A 25339-nucleotide genomic window follows, 5' to 3' on the forward strand; every position below is an offset into this window, starting at 1 on the left:
ACTTTAATTCAGCTACAATTGAAAATAAGGTTGGCAGTATTATAGAATTCTGCTAACTAATCTTATTTTTAAATTCTCCTTTCCTGCCCTCTTCCACCCTCATCTCTAGTGTTCCTGACTTTAAGCAGTAGGAAAACATGGTCAGTAAGTGTTTTTTGATGTCATAAATTATATAGGAATAGGAGAGAGTGCCATAGGTATTTTACCTAGAATAGCATGAGTCAGTCTTTTATACCTGGAACTATAAAAAGTAAATTCATAAAATTTTTGAATTTATATTGATATCCATGAGAATAGAATTCCACTACAATCAAATTCCACTATGATATGACTGATGACTGGAGCTAGGCCCTTCACAGCACTTAAAACTGTGCATATACTGGTCACAAAATAATGGAAATAACTCAGCCATGCAGAAATGTTATTTTTGTGTGCTTCAGAGATCATGCAGCTCTTCTGTTTAAACTGAGCGAGTGCTGTGGTGATGACAGGTTGGGTATGTAGATTAAAGAGAGATTTTCTATTGATCTGCAGAGCTGCCCAGCTTGTATTTCTGGTTGTACACAGACTCCTCCACTGCACAGGCAAAATTTTATATAATCTGATGACAGATGAGTTTGAGGAACTGTCTGGACTAAAAAGGAAAAAAAAAAAAAAAAAAAAAAAAAGTTATTTGGATGGGAAGGAGGCATTTTTTTCAGATGAACTAGTTGCCACAAGATGGTTCACTGGGGAGTTGGTGGTGGCCATGGATAAGGACTGACTAAGCCAGCACTGCAGCAGAGATGTGTAAAAAAAATGCCTAGCTGGTGTTTAGAAGTTTCAGCTTGATTTCATTTCATTTTCTTAATGTTTAATGCCCCTTTGGAACTGATTTAAAATGTGTTTCACCAATAGATAATTGTTTTTAGTTATTGAGGGCATTTTAAGTAAAGAAAAGCCATTTAGCTGCTGCAGTAAAATATTACTGGGAGAGTGTAAAGAGGGAAATGGACACCTGATAAAATGTATTTGTAAAACTTTAAACACCTTTGAAGTATTTTTGTTTAAGTGAAATATTTCAGGATTATTTATAGTTTTTGAGTTCTTAATGTACAATGTGTATAAATACCTGATAGGAGGGAGCAAAGCAAAGACCAATAGACTCTTCTCAGTAGTGCCCACCAACAGGACAGAAGGCAATGGACACAAACTTAAACACATAAAATTCCATCTGAATGCAAGAAAACACTTTTCCATTGTGAGGATGACCAAGCACTAAAACAGGTTGCTCAAAGAGTTTGTGGAAACTCCACATGAAGAATCGAAACCCAACTGGACATACCTGGGCAACCTGCTCTAGCTGACCCTGCTTGAGCAGTTGGGTTGGACTAGTTGACCTCAAGATATGACTTCCAATCTAACCCATTCTATCAAAATATTTAAAAGTTATTTAGTTTTATTGAGGAACTGGATTTATGCAGCTGAAGTGTAAATACAGTGTTATACAGAGAGAGTCTAATGTAAGTAGTAATAACAGTATGAGATGTGTTTAGGATTAACTATATACTAAGAAAAATATTTTGTAACTTCCCAATGCCTAACACTTCAGGCTGCTTTTAAGTCAACCAAGAAATATTGATGATCATAAAGTCATTGAGGTTAGAAAAGACCTTCAAGATCATCTGGTCAAACCATCACCCTACTACCAATATCACCCACTATGATGATAACATATCCTTAACTATATCCTGAAATTAATCCTTAATTTATCCTTAAATTAATAAAATCAACACATTAGGGAAAATGGATGATGATGGACCAATATAAGAAGTAATGAATTTTTTTTTAACTCAGGAAGCTTATTAATCCTTTTAAAAGTTATGCAAAAGTCACTGTTGTTATAGGTTTGGGTAGCTAAGGAAGCAGAATTGCTAGTATTCTATATTTATTTCTCTAATAACTACAGCCTGGATGTCTCATTTCCCTCATTAATTTATTCTGTATGCTTTCTGCAATGTTCCTTTTGTATAATTGCATTTTATTTTATGAGGATATCTCAAAAACAAAACATTTAGGAAGATAACCTTTTAGTTTGTGCTATTTTGCAAACTGACTGAATCTAACTACAATAGAAGGATGCACATAACATCTGAAAAATGATGAAGGAAAACAGATCAACTATCCACAAAGGATGTGTCAAAACATGATCCACAAGGATACTTATCCTGTCCTATTGCCCATATCAAGTGAGCCTTTTCTATTGGTTACCTTGAGAGTGAACTTCCAATCCTTCCTGAAGACTCTTGAAAGCGCTTCTCCCATCTGTCTTTTCTTCAGGAAAGAAAGTGAAAAAAAAAAAAAAATAATCAATGCCTCAGTAGAGTATTCAACGTTTAAATTTGAACAATAAAGCTGAAAGAGCTGAGTCAATTTTTAGGCCTTTAGAAGGAAACTAAAACTAAAACACCCTTTGTTGATGCTGTCAGAGGCAAGAGGCTATTTTCTAAATACAAATAGTACTTAATCAAAATATGTTCAGTAGCATATGAAGTTCTTCTATAAAACTTAAAAAACATGAGTGAAAATTACAAAATTTGTTCCCTTTACATTTAGGAGAAAAAACAGCTGTTTCCATTCACTGACAGAGGGTTATTGGTGTAATAGTGTTGTTCTCACATGAGACAAAAGGATTTGGGGGTTTGACTACTTCCACCTGGATTCTGACATAGTGAAATACCAAAAAGCACCCAATAGTTTTTTAGAATGAAGCCAGAATATTTTTTTTTTACTTCAAAACTGCTAACATCTTCCTGTTACACAGAGAAAGAAACTGCAGCTAAAGAGCATTTGCTTTTTTTTTTTTTCTTATTGGAGCCTGTTTCTATAAAGTGACTTTTCTCTAATTTGTTGGAGAAAAAGATTTGTCCCTTTCATAAAATCCAGATCATTGAAAAAGTATGTAAAATTGCAATGAAACAAGTAAAGTAACAATACATAAGTCTATTCAAAGGTCTGTGAAGAGTCTTTTCTTCCTTTTAAAGTATACAAGAAATTGCAGTAGCTGCTGACACTATTAGTATTTATCTGGAGTCATGACAATTAGAAGGAAGAATCTTTGTTAAGCAAGCATAACTGGGGGTTTTGAAGTTTCCCATGCTACCTGCTAACTCGGCTACTCTGCCTGTTACCATCAAATCAATTCTTTTCAGTGGTAGGAATATATGGTCACTTTTAAGCTGTGTTTGCCATTGTATTGCTATGGACAGGTTAATTTTCCCAGTTTTGAGTACCTCTCCATGCAAATATAATCCGAATTATAATCCAAATTATATCCAGAGGAGCTAATGAGTTCTTGCAATTTGTAGGTTATTGTCAACTCCTGCAATCTATCATTCATCATTCTATGAACGCATTCTTAAAGCCAGTTAATTCACAGTATAAAAAAATACTCCAAAATAATTGTCAGACTTTTTCCCTCTCTATTGAGTGACAATGTTAAAACAAAAAACAACATGAACTGAGAATTAATTCCACAGTCAGACTGATAGATGTTATTTCATTCATAGAGGTCATCATAGGCTTGTAAATTAAATAGCCTGATTTATAACATACTTCATTTTGTTAGCATTTGACATTATGTTTTCTAAGTGCTTTAGTTCTGAGGAATAAAATCAAAAGAGCATGTTCAAGACTTGTTCTTGCTATATCTGGAAAAGATTATTTTCATGTGATTTTAAAAATCTTTAAGAGGTGTTCTAATCAGAAAATGTGTTGTATAGTAGATAAGGCACTATATTTTATAGTATAGCCATATGCAAATTATATGCAAATATTCTTTCCTGTTAATTATTGTAGAACTGAACAACTCTACCAAGTCTTTTTTCCCTACGGAATATTTGAAGTTACAAGAAAGTTTTCAAAAATCAAATTCTGCAAAATGGCCTCTACCAAGCTGCAAGAAAGCTTTCAGAGTATTTGAAGGTAAGAAAATCACTTCTGTATATTTTGGACAAGAATAATTTTCAGACTTGATTACCTGTATTTATTGAAATTTTTCCCAAACTTTATTCCATCTTGAGTACTCAAGAACACTAGCCTCTAGCTAGTCCATGTCATAGGATATCAGAGACAGATGATTATTGGAGTAAAAGAGAGTAAAATTCTCCTTGTATGATTCATACACAGTGCTCTGAATCTAAACATAAACTGCAAAATGTAAAAAGGCAGTTTATGTGTATACTTTTTTATTTATACTTAAATCTTTAATTTTGTGTACATTATCAGGATAATTCTATGTCATTTGCTGTTTAGAAATAAATAAATAAATAAATAAATAAAATATGTGTCTGAAAAGCTGAAGAAAGAAAATGACCAGATAAAAAGTTCCCAATTCTGAATCTTGTCAATAAAGACTGCTCCCCAAAAAGATCAGAATCAGCTTTTTATGGATCAAGTCATATTAAAGTTGGAAAAATATTATATATATTATTCTGCATTGTTTGCTTTATACATGTGAAATGCAATAAAGGTGTGGTTTTTTTAGCTTTCTTTTATTTTCTGTTTATTATAAGAAGGAAGCTTAGTCCTCTTCTTAATAGTTTATGACTTAAGTGTTTCTATGGCTATTCACTGTTGATTAACTGAAACACATTTAAGTTAGAGCACGGAAAGGTAGGATTCACTTTTTACTCAGGTTTCACTGTTTTCAATCTAATGGCCTTCTTTCACTAAGCCCCCTCTAAGTTTACTTACACAGCAGTTTTCTGTAGTCCTGCATCCTGATATCATGTATTTTTCCTGTTTATAAAATCAATATAATTTTTTTGTAAAAGTACATGGAAAAAAAATAAAACAGGACATTCTTTTTATATTCCTTTTATGAGCCTACTCAGGCCTTTCCGTGTGTCAAATTTGATATACCCTTCAGTTAGAAAACTGTGTAATGCATGGTGATGATTTGATGCTGAAAATAATAAATACTCCTAGCTATCAAAAATTATCAGACTTGAGAAGTTTGAGGATTGGCAGAACATCTTTGATATTATTCAGAAATTGAAGTTTCTGGCAGAAAAAAAAAAAAAAAAAAAAAAAAAAAAAGTGATTGCTCTCTCTAATGGCAGTTAAAATAGTTTGGATGCTCATGTTGAACTTACTGCTTTATTGCAGTATTCCATTATATATGTGACATAGTTGATACATGTGCCATAACATCATATGAATTATGTCTTTCATATTTGTGAAAAGCTAGCATGTTGAGCTTTGTACAAAATAAAAATATATTAAAATAAAAGGAAAATCTGGGGAGGTCATACAGCTTAAATATGGTACTATCTGCATATAAACCATTTTGTGCCACAGAGGTAATTTAGAGTGCTTGGAATTAGGTGTCTCCAAAGGACAGCCTAGAAATCCCACACACTGAACAGGAACACAATTAGATCTAGTTAATAGGAAACCCAAGTCATGTAGCTTTCTGAAACTTTATCTTTGCCTTCTTAAACACAATTGTCACAACCACATCTTTCCTCTGACTTTTTATTTAAATAAAATCACTGCAAGGTTTGTGTTAGTTCAGAAAGCAAGTGGATAGCTTTTTCTCGCTGGATAGCTTTTTTTGGTCTTGCATCTAAATTTTACTTGCCACCAACTAAAACTCCATATTTGGTATTCTTAGCTTCACTTGTGATCCCTGCCTCAGGAGGCTTCTAGGGACTTTACAGCCTTAGAAGGCTGAGTATAGTGGGAGCAAAAGCCTGCTGAGACCATAATAGATGCCATTTTAACTGGAAACCCTAACATCACTGAGAGCAGTAGGGAAAAAGAGCTTACTTAGATTAATTTTTGCTTCATTAGGAAAGTGACAGTGTAATAAGACATGAGAGTTGAAGGCAAAAAATACTACATGGAAAGAAAAGAGCTGAAAGAGTAGGTGACATGAGTGGAGTGAGTGGAGAGAAAAGAACATGATTACAGCATTCAGAAAGAGATGAAAATACGTACTTTTCAAATGTGAGGATAACTGCTTCTTTATAATATGCTTTTTCATTGTTTAAAAATAAATAAATAAATAAAATTGACCCTATCAGAAATGCATATCCACTTTTATCTGGTTCATATCCAGCAGCTGTCGTGGTCACTAAGAGTCTGACAGCTATTTTCAAAATTCGTATCATTCAAGTTTTCCACATGACAAAACCATTTCCAGAATATTTTTTTAACATTCTGTACATTAAAATGGCAGATATTGAACATGCAAACTACTCATTAGAGGTGTGAGACCTGATAAAATTAGAACTCAGAATTAGATTGGATGCAAGCAGAGAAGGGTGGTGGTTGAAAAGCTTAGATTATACAAAAGATTTGTCAGACTTTCTGAATATAGTAGGACTGCTAAATAACATCAAGCACCTTCTCTTTTTCCTTATTTTTTTTCCAAACTGATTCTCCAAGACAGATTTTCTAATCAATACCTGAGTCTTCTCTCTTACGAAAATTGCCACAAGGAATGTAATATTTTTTTCTAATTAAAAAGTAAATAAAAATACAGAGCTTCTGAGTTTGTATAAAGAAAATAAGAAACCACAGCACAGTAGCTCTTCTTTGCTTTCAGTTGATGAAAATTAATTCCAAATGGTTTATCCTTTTTTTTTTTTCTTTTCCCTGGTTAAAATCAGTAGCAGAATGCCCATTTTCTTCATAAATGTTATACGTGTATTGCCATTGCTTTTCATTGCTCTGTTTGGTCAAGGATACATTAAAGATAAGACAGACATGCTATTCAAGAATGAAAGCCAATCATCTTTTCCTTTCAGATACTTAATATATATGACAGTTAACAAGTTGATTTAAAGTCTGCCTGTAAAATGTCTTTTCTTTTTTATGAAATAAACAAAGATATTATATTATCTATTACTTCAGATGTTGTCAACATTAAAAATGCAATCGCACAATAAAAATAACATCTGAAAATAATAGTTTCCTTAAATAGTTTTTAAAATACATGGTGTATTTTGGATAGGATAGTTAGATAGCAAACATGCCTCACTGGAGTTTGTTTTCTAACACTTAGGGTTTAATAACATCATGAGTTCAGCCTTTGGCAGGCAATGCCAAACTGGAGTTTCACTCTATAAACTAAACTTAGTAAATCTCCAAAAGCAATTTGATTCCAGAAGTGTGAATTAAAAAATCAGTGAAAAAGTTCATTTAAATTGAGGATATGATAATACGACATAGAGAATTTGCTGTAGCCAAGAGCTGGAATATCAAAATCAGACTGAGACAGTGCATGGGGCCTAAAAGGGTTATTTCAAAAGCTCTGGAATAGAACTGAGATAGAAATACATTAGTGAAACCAGAGAAATAGGATATAATCAAGCAGTGGTGTTAAAGCTGTAAAATGGTGAAAGCTGCCTGCTTAGAGAAAGACATATTTGATAAGCCTGAAGATGAACACACATAGTGTTCAGAACGATAGATGGAAATTACAAAACCACTGAAGTTGCAGCCCTTGATTACTATTTCAAGATACAGGTTTTGCCAAGGTAATAGGAAATTCCTTCTAAGTGCTCTTGTGATAAGATTTTTATTTAAAATATAATCATTAAATTGGAAAGCCAATTTAGAATTTTTTTTTGAATGCTTAATCTAGAAAATATTACCCCAGTGTTGCATACAGTGAAATCTGTGCTATCTCCTTACTAGTCTCATCTGTTCAGTAACATAATAAAAGCTATTGGCTTCTGCATCAAGCAGGAGTTGCAAGACACAACAGCATCTTCAGCTCCTACTGATACCAATGGAAATTCCTATTGTGACAGCAGGTCACATCTACCACGTCCTTTTACATAATCATACTCTAAAGAAAAGAGCACTCAATTTCCTATGTAGTTTACAAAAAATAGAAATATTGTGATATATTTTAATAATACCTATTGGTAGATTTTTTTTATCTCTATCTTTAAAACTGTGCACTGGAGTACAACACTTTAAAAGCTACTTTCTTGATTCAAAGTTCTTACTGTGATTTCAGTTACATGCTAAACAGTTGTAAAAATATACTTCCATCAAATTATATTAGCTAGGTTTTAAATTCGTCAAATTTCTCTGTTTAAAGTGAAGAAGAAAAAATTGATGCTGTTTTTCAAGTTACTGATTCTGTGATATCTACAGAGAATAGAAACAAAATAGATGTTATTGAAAATAGAAGGTGCAGCATTTATTTTAGCCAGAAATAATAATGTTGGGGTGTAAGTGTCGTAGAATAATAATTATATTACCATTCAGACTTTCATAAATTATTTGCCTTTGCTGCTGAAGTACAGAAAGGAAAGGACAGGACAAGACAGGAAAGTATATTCGGTTTTTAAGCAATGATCACACATCCATTCTCATTTTGATGGCTTTCAACATGCTAACATTCTAGAATTCAGTAGTCTCTGTAGAGTTATTCTGGTCTGATAGCACAGCTTATACAATCCTTTGTTCCTCTTAACCGTAGAAGCTCTTTTTCCTCCAGTCCTACTACTGTGTCCTTCCTTAATGTCCTGTTTTCTTTCTGTTAATTTCCTTCCTTCCTCATTTCTTGAACTTGTTTGTTCCTTTGTCATACTACTCAAGACTGCAGCTGTGGGATCATGCAGTGCTTCCTGACCAGAATGCTTGCCTTTTTTAGCCAGGATCCATCAGATTCTTTAGTATAACTTGTGGAATCACAGAAGGCCAATTTGCATACATGCATTTCTCACCAGATGAATTTACAATGTACAGTCTTCACAGCAAGTGAATTTTCTGTCTTAAGGAGACACATGTTACTGGGAAGTGTTGTTGAGCCTCTGCTATGCCTAGAGTATACCAAGACAGAAAACACGGGATCCAAGCATTGCTGATTGAGAGTGTGTTAGTGTACTAAAGAGAATCAAACTCTAAGTCACCTATATTTGTCATCAGAGTTGCCTTTTTACCTATAAAAAAGTTGCTTTTTTACCAGGGTACTGAAAGACCTCTGTGCCAGAAATATCAATAGCTATAATTATACACCAAAGACTTTGATAGAATGGCTGTAACAAAATCCCATACCTCAGTCTTTCCTTGTATATTTCTTGGCCTGTCTCTGAATGGGTGTTAGAGTGGCCTTGTTAATATGCATAGGAAACCAAGTATTTCTACTCACAAGCTAAGAAGTTAGACCTCTTATCCAGTTGTGGTCCCACAGCTGCCCCGGACTGGTACCCTGCTGAACTCATACAAAGATAGAGGCATCAGGATTTTCACCTTGCAGCTCTTAACTTCCAAAAGACTTTATGTAAATTCATTTGATAAATACATAAAATCATTTTATGATACCTAAATTAAAATTGTAACTGAAGATCCCACTGCCAGCAAATTATAAGATATCTCATAAGAACAGGTATACTGGAATAGACTGAAGTTCTATCCTTGTATTGTTGTTTCTCTGACTAGGTCAAACAATGAGAAAGATTTTTTTCTGAAGATGTTTGAAAAAAAAAACATAACTGTGTTTAGAGTAAGAGTTCTCTCATCCATCAGTAGATGGTTAAAGGATAACAAAAAAAAAAAATGATAGAAATAAATTATTCAGTTTTCTCTCTGGAGTAACATTCACAGTCTGATCCAAGAACAGCTATGATACAGTTTGCTCTATCCAGCTTATTTGCAACTAGAAATGGAGGTGTTCAAATTTGCTTACAGTATTAAAATACTCGGGATAATAAATGAAAGCCAACTGCAAGCAGTTGCATAAGGTTGTCATGATACTGAGTTATCTTCAGCAATGTTTGCATTCATTTCCTTTCATCACAAAAGAAAGTAGTAAAATGGAAAGGTAGAGAGAGAGAAGAGAAATAAAGAAGTCAGAAGTTATGTAAATAGACTAAGGTTCTTCAGTCAGAACAAGAGATGACTAAGAGGGAAGGCAATAGAGTTAATTAAAATCATGAGAGACATGGCAGAAGTGAATGGGCTGCTATTGTTCACTGTCTCATAATAAAAGAGCTAGGGAACATTAAATAAAATTATCATATGGCATATTCAAAGTCAAGGAAATCTTTAGACTTATAATCTTATAGACTTGTAATCAGACAGTGGAACTTGCTGTTCCAGGATGCCACATAAAAAGTGCGTAAACTTACAGAGTATGTTTAAATAACATCAGATTCTTGGAAGAAAAATACAGTAAAGTCAATTAAACTCAAAGATACCACATTTGCCCACAGAGATCATTGAACCACAGGTCCATGGATGTTGAGAGAATATACCAGGAAAATACAGCAATATTCTTGCCCTGTTCTAATCACCATTCATCAATTCCTCATTGCTTGACCTAGTCAGAGAAACAATAATAGGATAGACCTTTAGTCTATTCCAGTACACCTATTCTTATGAGATATCTTATAATTTGCTGACAGTGGGATCTTCAGTTACAAATTTAATTTAGGCATCATAAAATGATTTCATGTATTTATCAAATAAGTTTACATAAATATTTAATATTTGTCCTTTAAAGGCAATTGAGAACAGTACATAATCCTGGTTAAACCACCATAGCCAAACTTGGAACTACCAGCTTTTTGCAGTGGTACTCTTTCATCACAGAGCCTGTTTAGAGCATAATATATTTCATGGGCTTAATTTTCATGCCTTGCATAGGAGTCTGCTGAGACCAGTTCAGTTTATGACCGGCCTCTGTGAACAAGTGCAAGCAAGGATGATTTCTGTCTTCATCACCAACAGGAATTAGCAAGTATCTTTATGTGCATTTTACTGGAAGCAGAGAATGATCCTGGCCAGTTATGTCTAGTAGAATGATAAAAAAATAGTTAAGACTGAACCAGTAAAATTAATTTTCTTCATAATTAGCTGTGAACTAGTTATGTTTAGTAGTGGTTATGTCAAACATGCTTCCCCACTGTACTCCCCTAGTTCAGGTAGTACTAAAATGTACTGTATAGTAGAGCAGTTTGTAATGAAGTAACTCCTAAAGAGTCTAAGATATGCTGCTGTAAACACATCTTGAAAGTTATGTTTATTCACTCTTTAGAGCTTTGATTTGATACCACACAGAAATCCCATTTACTTTAAGAGTAAAGAAGAATTTGTGGCTGACAAAAGGTTGTGAGAATGGCTTCACAGAATGTTTTGGGTTGGAAGGGACCCTGAAGGATCATGTAGTCCAAATCCCTGCCATGGGCAGGGACAACTCATACTAGACCAGGTTGCTCAAAGCCCCATCCAGCCTGACTTTGAACACTTCCAGGGATGGGGCATCCACAGTTTCTCAGGGCAACCTGTTACATTCAGTTATCAGAGAACAAAGGAGTATGAACATGTATCTTTTTCTGCTATCTAACATGTCCTTGATTTCTTTTTCATGTGTCTCTAACATTGGGACAGACAGTTCCACTCTGTTCCAAAATTTGGACATGAATATGAGTTCAGATTGATCCTGGAGCACTTATTGGGTAAAAAGCTGTTAAGATTTCTGGAGGAATTTGCTGTTTCCATAGCATAACTATATGAAATGAAACAAAATATTTTTGGATAGGCAGAGTTTTGTAGATCCCTAACAGTGAAAAAAAAATCTGAATTTGTTGAAGGTACAAAAGAGGAAATATAAAAATAATCAAGGTGGCGTGAGAATAATAAGCCAAAAAAAAAAAAAAAAAAAAAAAAAAAGATCAGTTTTAGATTAGATCAGAGCTCGGATAAGAAGCTTCTCCAAGGAGCAAGAGAGCAAGAGATGATCAAACTGCAGAGTAAAGTCAGGTTATCTCAGAGACTTTCGGTGAGTCTGATAAGGATATAGAATAGATAGGTATGATAGAATAGATAAGGATGATAGATACTTTTTACTAAGTAGATAAGGATAGGTATTTGAAATGGCATCAGAAAAAGTCAGAGATAACTACTATTGCATATTTAATGAAGGATTAACAGAAGAATTTTTCAACAGTTCATAAAAAGCTTTAATGTTTTAAATTTAAATAGTTTTTTTCTTGATAATCTTTTAGGTAACTTCTCTTTGTGAAAATCTATTTTTAATCTTCCAGTGAATAGATATGGTGGCTTTTCAGACAGCTAGATGTTTAAAACCTTGGTCAGCTTTCTAAAACATGGTTAAGTAATGCCAGTATCAGAAAACATTCAGATCCAGAAAACTATGTCAGCTTTCTCAAGATATGGTCTTGTGTTGTGTATTTTTCCTTCTCTGTAGAAATTAGTATTTCTTTTGTTTTCTCAAATAACAATTAGGAATCTTCTGAATTGACATCAGCTATAAAACTGAATATAAATCTGTTTGAAGACAATGGCATGGCTCCAAGATAGGTCATTCACTAGTTTGTCTGAAGGAATTACAGGAGGCATGCTGCCAGGCAGCTAGATTTGCAAACATAAACTAAAGGCTTTGCATAAATATAAGCCTTGTCTTAAAGCAGGGTTTGGTGAGGCTCCAGAATGCCTACACTCTACGTTGCCTCTGGCCTTTGCTGTCAGACCAACCCTGCCTTTAGACAAGTAGAGCCAATTCATTAACTTGTTTTAAGAAAGTATTTGCATTACTATTACTTCATTGTCTTCCAATAAAATTGGCTTAAAATACTGAAGCCTTAAGCACTGAAAAGCCTGTGGAGAGCGGTATGTAACAAAATTTTTCAAAGTTTATATTAAATGATCTTTAGTATTATATCTAATGAGGAAGGAGGGATGAAACTAGCAGAAGGTGATGTCATTACAACAACATGATGTAAAAGGTTGAAGAATCTTATAATAATTTAGCAAGAGTTGATTATATCTGAAATATAGTATTTTATCAGTTGGAGAGATGACAAAAGTGGCCAAAAAAAAAAAAAAAAGATTTGCAATATGATTTTTGGAGCTGTTCAGTGATAAGAAAGTAGGAGCAGTGCAAAAAAAGTGCCGACAATGAACAGCATTTGAGACTGTGAAGAGACAGGGGAAGAGAAATGAACAACAGATACAAGGGAATTTATAAGAAAATTTATATTGAGTAAGAATATTCTGATCTTTTTTACATTTCTCATATTGTTTATTGATACATATGCTCAGAAAATTAAATGTTAGAAATTGCTGTTTGACGTTCCCTGTTTTGGGTTGCCTGCACTGTCATGGCAAGAAGAGAGGTTGTCCACAAGTTAAACTCACTGTTAAGATACAGTTTGTCTACATGAAAATGAAAATGAAAAAAATAATAATAATTCTTAATAGTATTAATATTAATTATTAATATTAATAATTAATATAATTAATACAGATTAAGAATACCCATCTTAAGGGCAAATATATAAAAATTACAGTGACTATTAGACTATCATATGTATGTTAAAACTATGCATATAAGCTTACTTTGAAAATGTGCCCTTTAAAATTAAAAGATGTTGGTTTTGGTCCAGAATATATGTAAACTGTGTATTTAGGTCCAAAACACCATCTCACAGAGACAGTGTACACCCTCATTTTTTGGTATTGGTTACAAAGACTGCATTAATTGCCATCAGAAGTGCAAGATGGTGAAGGGAAAGGGAGTTAAAGAAGCCAATGATTCATTTTACAGAGCTCGGTTGCACCTTGAAAAACAAGGACATCATTTCAATTACTGCATATTACTTTTATTGCATTGCCCCTAATTGAATTTTGAAATAAAGTGTTTTTAAAGTAGAAGGGTGGGTTTTGCTGTAAATCATTTTAAAAAGCTGTTGTATGTATGATGTCCTACCTGTTTGATACTTAGTGTGTTATGTTTTAGGGGAAGGAAAAAAAGCAAGTAAATAAAGCATTCATTGACTTAAAAAAATGTGCTTGCAGACTGGCTATCAAAATTTCTTCACAACTCACACAGTCAAATGACTTTTATATTGTGAAGTGTGAGATCAATTGCCACTGTTTTAGTATGCATCCCAGCACTTAGACTAGCCAATTAGCTTGTATTTGTGAGTATTGGTAATTACTGAACAATCACAGATGTCTGGACAGAGACAGACTATGTTTTCTGAGATCATTCTGCCCTCCCACAATCTTCTTGCTTCTTGATTCATTTACTTCCAAGGAAATAAACACTCCAAGATAGACAATGCAAAAGCAAATGTCTAGCTTTGCTTTTAGAAGGGTGACTGTGCACAGTAGTTGCATATTTTACATAAATTCGGTAAATATAATAAATTAATAAATTAACAAAAATCTTAGCTATGCATAAAACTTAGTCATGTGAAAATGTGTTTGCTTTCATTTAATGTGACTTTATGGATTTTCTTATTAGTTTTTAGAGTTTTTTCTTGTTTTACTTTCCAATAATTTGATTATTTGTTGAGATATACCAGCTAGCTTTATGGTTTGTGTTTTAATTGGTAAGAGCTGAATTCTTTATTTATAAAATAGTAAGAGGTAACTGTCTTCATAATTTTTTATTTGGTTCAGAATATTTTTGTTAATTTATGACACATGCACTATATTTATATATCTCAACTCAAATTAATGGTATGAACAGTAGCTATGCAAAAAACTTAAATTTTAAATAATATCCACCAAATTCCAATAATCTTTATTTTAATGGAAAAAAATATATATCCTCTTCTACTTCTATCTAGAGTAAGATCTCTTTGTGAGGTGTAAATATTTGTAATTTTTTGATTGAATGAAACTTACAGTATTTCAAGAATACTCCAAATGAAAAATACTTCTTTCTGTCTAAAAGGCTTGAGAGGTGTTACCTGCAGTGATTAACAATAAATGGTCCAAATAAATGCTGAAATCAAGCAGGGCTTCTGAGAATTAATATGCAGTATACAAGCTTAGAGCCTAGGTTTATCTAGAGCCTAATTTATCTAGATTACATATATCTGTACAAAAAAAGTCAGAGAATAGCTAAAAAAAAATATATATATATATATACCCTATTTTGAATTTTGAAAAAAAAAAAAAAAGAAAGAAAGAAAGAAAGAAAGAAAGAAAGAAAGAAAGAAAGAAAGAAAGAAAGAAAGAAAGAAAGAAAGAAAGAAAGAAGAAATGTAATTGCTACAAGAACTTATATAAATTATTATTTTTTTTTTTCTTGTAAGTACTAAGTAATGCCTGGTTCGCTTGTGTATATTCTTTTTCCAGATCCATGTAGGATTTATAAAGTTTTAAGAGAGTACAAATGATTCGTATATAGCAGGGTCCGTAGTTACACTGGTAACTGATCAGCAAGACTGTTTGACTGAAGATTGATTCTGTAGGACAACAGTTTATATAAACTTCTTTCTCCAACAGATCATTTTGGGATTTCTGCACAATTTTGTCTGTACATTGTGTTCTTTTTGTTATACTAAATGACTTATGAAAGTCGCAAGAAAAAAAAAATCTAGTTACAACAGTGTAGAGATAACAGTGGTTCCTAACCACTCAGACTTACAAAAAGGAGTGTTCAGTATACAATGAAATCTTATGTCCCTTGTGAAAGGCCACAGCTTTTTCAGACTTTCACAGTAATTGGTTGCTTTTCCATACCCTTGGCAGACAAGATTTTGGACATCTTGAAAAGTAGTTACTGTATACTGCCTGCTAAATTGCCTGTAAGCTGCTGATTTGTTTGTGTACAGAAGGACTGTGCATCACATGCAAAGTGGATTCAATAAATCAGCTTTTATGGATGTGCAAATAACTGCTTACACACAATTTATCTGTCTAGGACTGGCACAGATTTCAGCATTTAAACCAAAATCTCTATAAAAGCCCTACAGCCAGTAAAACAGACATCACAGTGAATATAAAAATGGTTTCAGATAAGGATTATGTCCATCTTAAGTACAGCTTATGTCCAGGTTTTTTAAAGCCCAGATGCTAGCAGAAAGTAGGACTTGGTTTTTTAGGATGGAACAGGATTGATTCAGGATGTTTAGGCCATCATAAAATTTCAGTCACACATAGGCACAAGTTACAGCAGCCAGTGAGAGCCCACAGGTGAAATTAGAAGGGCAAGAGCAGTAAAGTATTAAAAGAGAGCAAAGGAAAGGTAGGAGTAAGATTGGGATGAGATTGGGGAAGATGATTTGACTTAGCATTGAAAAAGACCTTGAAGCAGGATGGTAGAAATTTTAGTGTAGGAAGCCAAGAGTTCCGGTGTGCATCCTGGGGCACAATGAGTTTGGAATTCAGGGGCTTTCTGTAGAAAAGAATTATATTTTGACTTCTGAGACAACAAGTGAAATGCTGAAATGTCTCAGGCAGGAAGGTATGGAAGTTCAAGCTTTTCATGCAGGAAAAGCTAAAAGTCTGGATTTGAGAAGTATGATGATTGTGGTGAGTGGCCTTGGTTTAGAGAAGGAACTAAATGCTGTGTTGAGTTTGACTGACTTAGAGCCTGAGAGGTGAGATTGGGAGTCAGTGGGACACACTTGTGTGCATTTACACAGGATGACTGCCACTTTCTCATAAACTTCTCTGGCAATACCTGTTCTTTTCTTTATTGGAAATACAGAAGTCATCACTTATTTTAAATAGTAATTCTTGCAATTTACAATACTAGCTATAACCAGAATATGAAACCTCATCATATGCATATTGGAGAAGGCTGGTACAAATGTAAGAAGTTTGGGGTGATACCTCATCTGTGAAAGCACATAAAAATACTTCATCCTTTGGGGAAAAAAAAAAAAAAAAAAAAAAAAAAAGTACAGGGCAAACACTGGGAAGTCTCATGTGGGAAACAGTGAAGTGGAAGCAGATGCTTCATGAAATAAAGTCCTCTTTCAGGCAGAGCACACAGAAAGGAAAACAGACCAAGACAGAAGATGAAAAATATGCTATAAAAGAATCACAGAATCACAGAATTTCTAGGTTGGAAGAGACCTCAAGATCATCGAGTCCATCCTCTAACCTAACACTAACAGTCCCCACTAAACCATATCCCTAAGCTCTACATCTAAACGTCTTTTGAAGACTTCCATGGATGGTGACTCCACCACCTCCCTGGGCAGCCTGTTCCAATGCCTCACAACTCTTTCAGTAAAGAAGTTCTTATATATCAATGAATATATCAAACTGCACTGGATGTTTGGAATCCCACAGCAGTTTGTTCAGGACATTCATTGGTGATTTTGAAAATGAATATAGAGTGAATTGATGAAGATCACTTGTTATACAAAATTGTTTAGTTCACCAATGAAGGAAATAGGAACTTGACATCTAAGAGTTTTCTCTATCAGTGACTTGGAAGAGGCAGCAGAATTGCCTATCTTCAGGTCTGCAGATGACAGTAAATTGAAGGACTATCAGACAGATTCAAAGGCAGGGCTGCCATTCAGAGAGATTTAGATGGGCTGGAGGAATGGGCTTAAAGGAACCTTGTGAAACTCAACAACAAATGCATTGTCCTTCACCTGTGAGGGAGAAGCAGTGAAGCAGTGAGACAGGCTGGGTACTCACTGGAGAGCTGTGCACAAAACCTTCCTTGGAAGGAAGTTGTAAATTAGAGAAGGCTTAGCAGAGGGACACCAAGTTGTTAAGGGGGCTGGAGCAACCTGCCCTGCAAGGAGAGGCTGAGGGAACTGGGCTTGTTTAGTTTGGAAAAGGGAGGGCTTTCAGGGGTATGTCAATGCAACACTGCAATACCTTTAAGAAGGCCACCATGAGGACAGAGCCACCTCTTCATGACAGAAGGATGAGGACACAAAAGGTTCATACTGCAATTAAGACAAATTTTTTCACTAGGAGGACATTTGAGTGGTGGAGCAGCTGCCCACAGAGACTATGCAGTCTCTTGAGCTGTAAATAATGTATTGCCTTTTAAGAGATCTGGTTAATGTTGTGGTTAGTTTTCTGAAAACATTTAATGCATAGCTATAGTCAGAAAGCAAATGGGAATTATTACATTCATAACAAAATAGAAAACAGCATGCCGTTACCTAGATTTGTGGTGATCCCACATCTCTAATTTTTGATATAATTTTGAATTCCATCATCTTGAAGGATAATGCAGAATGAGGCATAATACAGAAAGAATGCACTGAATTTTGAAAGCTTTTTCCATGCAGAGGAAGTCTTCAACTTTTTCATTTGGAAAAGATTACAGAAAATGTTCAAGAGGTCTCTAAAATTATGAATGGCATAAAAATGTTTTAGGAAAGATTGTTCACTGTCTCAGAAGTGTTCTTACATTTGCAATTAAATCAGCTACAAAAGATGGGGCAAAACAGTTGTCACTGAGGACCATATGTCTACATTTGCATTTTAGGGAAGAGAGGAATTGCTTACTTCTGATCCCATGGAATGAATGCCCATTAGTGGTTGGAGCACATTACCAGTGCATATCAGAGCTCCTGGAGCTCATCTTCTGGTTTAGTTTCACCCAAAGTGAAATCAATTTATTTGCTCTGAGATTACTCTACTAAGGGACAAAAAGTGCAGTAAGTGAGGTCAATGTGAGATCTGGTTGAAAAGTACTCATATGCTTTCAGGCATTTCAGGAAAGAAAGTCCTGTCAATGATATTTTAATGCATTTTTCTGAGCACAACTTCCAAAGTGCTGGGGCCCTAAGCTGCTGGTTTCTGCAAGGATGCACAGGGGAAGGTGTCAATCTGTTCTTTCCTTTTTTGTTAGCCTATCAGATCTGTCTGTTTGCTGCTGGTCATATCAGAAATAGGAGACTGGGTTAAAATGACTTTGGTATTCGATAAATTTGTTCTCATGTAATCTAATCTTACATGAGCTCTTACAGGATAAACAGTTAATGTAACTTGCAGGTTATAAATGCACATTTTTAAAGGAAACCTTTCCTTCTCACATCTTACCTTCTTCAGTCATAGCAAATTGAGTTCCGCCAACTTATAAAATCAGGATATTTTAAACTGTTTGCAGCCTTATTTTGAGCTAGTTCCTCAACAGGAGGCTGCAAATACTTTGGCAGTAACACATGCAACAGATGTGCCTGTTCATGTTCTGGTGAAAATCTTTTTTGATATGCACACTTTCATTATAAAAGTGTGATGTGCACACAACGTTGCTTTTGTTATCCAGCAACAGGTTTCTACTAGCAGTCTGTCAGACTCTGTGGACACTGTGCATGCATATGCATATGATTTGACTGGACATTCTTGTTCAGTGTACAGCAACACAGGCATGCACAAAAAATTAAGGTGTATGTTTTAACAAATATATGCCTATGTAGAAATGATTTAGGAAATGTAATTGCCAAATAATGTAGAGTTTGCTTTTTTAAAAAAGAAGAAAATATTTTAGGAGTGTTTTGGAGCTCTATCAGCTCTTCTGCTTCCTAATTCAACCCCATACTGCATGTTGCTGTACAGTTTATAAGGAACTTTACAGCTCTCAGTTTTTATCTGCAGATGGCTAGAATGAGATGCAGAGACAGCATATTTCAACTCTAGCTAGAGAGAGAGACATCTGAAGGTAATTTTCATGTCACAACTTACTGAAGACAGTAGTCACAGTATGGATCATAGTGTCTGCAGCAAACTTTGTGCATGATCATATAGGGTTTCTAAATTTGACCTGCTTCAGTACTGTACCTAAGATTTTTTTGTAATATAGTCCAGGATAAAGAAACAGATGTTGTCCTTTCTTAGCCTCTGTTAAGTTCAATAATTCAGTTTACAGAAGAGTTGTACTATATACAATTTCACCTGAGGTTTAATCAATTAACAGTTGGTAAATGGATTTAAAACCTATCCATATAACGAGCTGTCAACATTCAATAGCTTTACTCACACTTAGGGAAACCACAGAGATTACACATCTTGTACACTAAGCAGCTCCTGACTGTATGCGTATCTTTAATAGAGCACCTATACATATCTTTAATAGAGCACCTATGTTTTTCTGTGGCTTTCTATAGCAAGAGCAATTAGAGAATAGTTAGTTTCCTAGACTGAAACTGCTGTTCTTGAATGTAGAATAATTACATTACAAAGTCTAATCCATGATAAACTCAATACATGTTTGCTTAAGGTGAATTGCACAGACAAATCAAGGATAATGTTTGTTTAAATCCTCTTGAAGGTGAGGAATATTTCATCAAAACTAATGCAGCTACGTGTTTACAAAATTCCCCTGATTAGGAGATGTTCCCAAACTGTTGATCCAAAAACAGCCTCCAGCATTTCATGTTATCTTTACAGTAAGTCTAGAAATAAATAAAAAGAAATAATGGGTAGCAGTCTTGACTAAGACCCTCCAGAGAGGATAGTATACACTAAAATTGATGTCTAAAAGGGAAAGTGAATGATACAGCATTAGTGTTAAAATTTAATGTCATTTGCAAATTAAATTAAAAAAAAAAAAAAAAAAAGAACAACATAAATCCACATTTGTATTTTACAATAATATTTAAGGAGTGTTAGAAAAGAAGTTAAGGAAAACTGAAATCAAGATTTTTTTTTAATGAGTATTTTTCAAGTGAATTACATCTTGGCAGATAATTAAGGAAGACTGACATTTTTCAGAATTCAGTTACTGAATTACTAATATTATTTTTAAGTAATCAAATATATTATTTCAAATTAACTTAATTTGAAATTAACATAATCTACATCATAATGTTAAAAAAAAAAATAAGGAATTCTATAACATTGTTGTGGTTTAACCTGGTAGACAAGTATCACACTGCCATCCACTTACTCCCCCCAGCCAAAAGCCCCATTGTTATTCTTCATCATGATGCCATGTGGTATAGTACATCCTTTTGACCAGCTGTCTTGGCTGTGCCCCCTCCCAGCTCCCTGTGAAGCCCATGTCTCCTCCCTGGCAAGGCAGTATAAGAAACAGAAAAGTCCTTGACTTTTCAGCACTGCTTCACAACCACTGGAGCATCGGTGTGTTATCAGCATTATTCTCATCCTAAATGCAAAACAGCACCATACCAGCCACTAGGAGGAAAATTAACTCAGTCCCATCTGAAACCAGGACAGTATCCAGCCCTTATTCCATACCATCTACATGATGGTATGACCATCTACGTGGCCAGGTCTCATGCTTTGTAATACATCCTGGATGACAGCTTAAATCTTTTCACATATCTCACCTCTCACCTGAGTTCAGGCAGTTACTGCATCATTTATGAAATCTACCTGTTCCTCCTCCTGTTCCCATGATGGACCTACTTCAGAGTAACTTCCCATGTCCTTTTCTTCTTCCTTTCCCTTCTTAATAGGAATTTCTTTCCTTACTAAACAAGATGAATTTTGCATCCATTGTTTCTTCTTGTGTATAGGAGTGACTGATACCTGCATGGGTTGCTTCTCTGGTTCAGCTGCAGGGCCTGTCACAGGGGTTGGGTTAGCCAAAGTGCTTGTTGTGGAGGGTTGACTTAATATTGAGTGTAATTTGGTATGCATAGGTCAGACCCCAACATGTTGCAGTGATTCATGTCCCTGTGCAATTTGCAGGGTGACGGCATACCTCTTAAACATTTTACCAGATTTTCAGAGTTCTGCACTTGTTCAGTGGTGAAATCCTAAAGCATTGGAGGTACCCACTCTTCTAGATGCCTGCCTATAGCCTCCCACACTCCCTCCCACTCATAATTATCCTGAATAAGGGCAGATTTCTGGGTAGTATTCTTAAATAGTTGGTTAATCTTAAACAAAACCTGAAACACATTCAGGAGACATAGCAATAGGAACATGTTGTTTTGAACATCCCAATTATATTCAAAATTCTGAAGAGCTACTGTAACTAGCCTGGTGAAGAAGGGGAAGGGGAAGGAAAAAGGGAAGTGAAAGAAGTGGGAGAAAGTATCGCCCTTCCCTTCCCCCATAGATTGGTTCCCTGAGGAGAAAAGGTGAAGAGAGTAATTATTAATAATTTCCAAGAGATAGTTCCTGAAGTACAGAGATGACAGCAATGCTGAATACAAACACCAGATTAGTCTCACAACTGGTACTTTTATCATGTCATAAGCCAGCATTACACAGATATGTTAACCTTAATCTAAGCCCCAGAGATGATAAACAGCACAACAGGGAACAAGTACAGCAAGTAAAGTATTACACAAAACAACTCTGAGAACAAACACAATTCTGAGAGCAAAAAGATCAACATTGTGACCAGAAATTATTAAACTAATGAAATGTTCATAACGATTTTGTTTTAATACACTTCGGTCAGATCTGTCGTTATCTCAATTGTTCATGCCCCACATAGGGTGCCAAAAGGTCTGTTGTGGTTTAACCCAGCAGGCATCTAAACACCACACAGCCATACACTCACTCCCCCAGAGTGGGATGGGGGAAAGAATCACTAAAATGATAAAATTTGTGGGTTGCTATAAAGAGAAATGATAAGACAGAAAGGAAGGTAAAATAATAATAGGGATAAAAGAATATATAGAGCAAGTGATGCACAAAAAGCAATTGCTGACAACCAATGCCCAGGCAGTCCCCAAGCAATGGCACCCCTTCAGCCAAGTGCCTTTTATTCTTCATCATTGCATCATATGGTATAGGACATCACTTTGGCCATCCTGGACCAGCTGTCCTGGCATTGTCCCCTCCCATCTCTTTGTGCACCCCCAGCCTCCTCACTGGCAGGGCAGCACAAGGAGCTGAACTGTCCTGGGCTTTGTGCAAGCACTGCTCTGCAACTAGAACATTGGTGTGATTTCAGCATTATTCTCATCCTGAATCCAAAACACCACCGCACCAGATAGTAGGAAGAAAATTAACTCCATCCCAGCCAAAACTAGCACAGTTATTCTTCTCTTTAAGCAAATCTTTAGCTTTCACACATGCATAAGTTTCAGTGGTGTTGTATTCTTAGTAATTAAATGTACTCTTAGTAATTAAATCCCACTTTTTAACCATTTTTCAAGAATCAGGATAGCATATTTAGGTGTGAGGTAAATCTTAGTCTACCTGCAGTCACTGAAAATCATCATAAAACATCATCACTCCCTTCCCTAATATGAATATTTCATGTACAGTCTCCAAAATAATGAAACTAGAGGGATCCTGATGTTTAAGACCATTACTTCTTGTCCAAGCCCTGAACTCCCTGACAGAGTCCCTCCCCAGCTTTTCTGCAGACTCCCCTGAGGTACTGGAAGACTGCTATGCCCCCCAGAGCATTCTCTTCTCCAGGTTGAACAACCCCATCTCTCTCAGCCTGTCTTTGTAGGAGAGATACTCCAGCCCCTGATCAACCTCATGGCTCCCCTCAGGACTTGTTCAAATATATCCATGTTCTTCTTGTGCTGGGGGATCCAGAGCTGAAAACAGTCATGAACCGTATTATAAAGTATAGGAAGGCGATAAAGTACTCTTGTATAAAGGGTGTCGAAACAATTGTGCTGAAGTTCTGTACAAAATATTTATTCAGAAAAAAAAATACAAAGACACAGTCAGTATCCACTACTGAAAAGAAAAATAGTGAAAATCCAGTAAAGATCTGTATTAGAACATATTTTTAAAATAGATTTCTCAATTATCTTGAAAAAGGTCTGAGGTTATGAAATGAGAATTACTGTCATATGAACATGAATTAGACACAATTATTTATATTAGCCAAAACAGAAGACGGAGGAACTTCAAGGAGGCTTGATTAAGCTGGACTAGAAGGCAGCACAGTAGTAGGTAAAACAGAAATGCATTCTGATGCATGCTCTTGGGCACTGGTGTACAGTGAAGGGAAGACAGATTTTCTCTCTCCCTACTCACTTTGAAAGCCATTACATCTGTTTAGAGGAGAAGAGTTTGGGCAGCTCAGCAAAGACCTGTCATAATGATTGAGAGCAATCTGAAAACAGAACAAGTAAAGCAGGAGCTGCCTTGCCTCCTTGTCCTTTACAGGTGGGCCAGTTCTTCAGCCTTCACAACTCACATCCCAGACTCTTTTCTGTGCCACCGACTGATGTCTCACACAGATGGTTAAAGGCTTCTTTAACCTCATGAGCAGCTTATCTTGGTGTATGCATGTAATACACTTAAATAGTATTTCTCTTACCACATAGGGAAGTTAGGAGGAATGGAAAAAAATGACCATTTGACAGGGCCCTGCAATGAAGATGTTCTTGGAGTATCACAGAGGCTGTGTAATACTGGGAGGTCTCTAACTCAGCTGCTTAGATTTCATTACACATATACAAAATGACAGAGAGAAATTGAGGGTTTTCACGGAGACATGCAACAAAGATGATCAGACATGGAAAAGTCCTTCATTGAGTAAAGTTGCAGTGATTGACGTTGTAGACAAAGTAATGAAACTTGCAAAATGTATGGGCCACCATGACTTGCCTTTTTTTTTTTTAACATATTTTTAGTAAAGTTCAAAAGAGTTCAAAGACATTAGATAAAAAGCTTTAAATGATGAAATGAATTTTCTGTTCAACTAATATTTTCTGCTCATCCAGCCCTTGATTCTTCAGAGTTTTGACATTAAGAGCTTTACAGAATTCAAACTATGATTTCAGCTTTGCATATTTGAAAGTGTGGCACAAGTAACCTTTTTAAAAACCAAGAGTGACTACGCAGAAATCTTGTTTGAGCACACAGCAAGCCTTTTATTTTGGGGATAAAAATCAACTTTCTTCAAATTAGATTTTTGCAGATGAGATCAGATTGTTGTGTAACTGTTGAACAGAGGTTTCTTTACACCTTTCTGTGTCATTTGTTACATGTTACAAAGAGAAGCTGGATGGAGTATACCATTGGTCTGCTGTGGTATATCAGTCCCTGTATTTTTTCATTGAGGATGTCCTCTCTGCTTTAGTTCTGCCAGTAGAGTTATCATAATTGCTTACAAAAATAGTATAGGTTACAAAGAAAGTTATACATGACTTAGCTCATGTATCTCAAAATCTAACTCAAAAACATGAAATCAAATGACTCATTTACTTAAAATTTTATCATTAGGAATTTTGTTTCCTAGTGGCATGCTGGATGTTGATCTTCATGAGGATTCCTTAGCATAGATTGGTCTCACAACAGGAAAGTTTAAAATTATAAGTGTGTGTGTCTAGATTAATTAAGTATATTGAGTTTTATTGGGATTTTAATTGTACTTGAAAAGTTGCATTTGTATCTGCATCTATATTTTTACTATGGCACTAACAGAAATGTAAAAACTCATTTTCTTGTATTCATCATGCAGAGACTTAGTACTAAAGCAAGCAGAATTTCTTTGAAGAGTGTTGTGAAAATAAATTCAAATACTAGAATTTTGATTTCTAATATATTTGGATTGTTGAACTGTGTGAGTACATATGTGGATGTGACTAGATTCCTGAAGAATTCTCAAAAGTAGACTTAAGGAATCCAGATATAAAATCATTCAAGTTGAATTACAGTGTTTGAAGCATTTCACTTCTAGATCACTGAATCATATCCAGTG

The 25339-nt window shown here is 35.0% G+C and overlaps 1 protein-coding gene across 2 annotated transcripts in view; it reads left to right on the forward strand.

The window, feature by feature from the left end:
- Nucleotides 1–25339, forward strand: part of RNF180 (ring finger protein 180) — an 85637-nt gene that overhangs the window by 56692 nt on the left and 3606 nt on the right. For both annotated transcript variants that reach the window (XM_068667056.1, XM_068667057.1), the window contains exon 6: nucleotides 3838–3963. In XM_068667056.1, the coding sequence (XP_068523157.1) occupies nucleotides 3838–3963 (126 nt within the window). The remainder of the gene's footprint in view (nucleotides 1–3837; nucleotides 3964–25339) is intronic.

Source organism: Anas acuta, chromosome Z (assembly GCF_963932015.1).
Source record: "Anas acuta chromosome Z, bAnaAcu1.1, whole genome shotgun sequence".
NCBI lineage: Eukaryota > Metazoa > Chordata > Aves > Anseriformes > Anatidae > Anas > Anas acuta.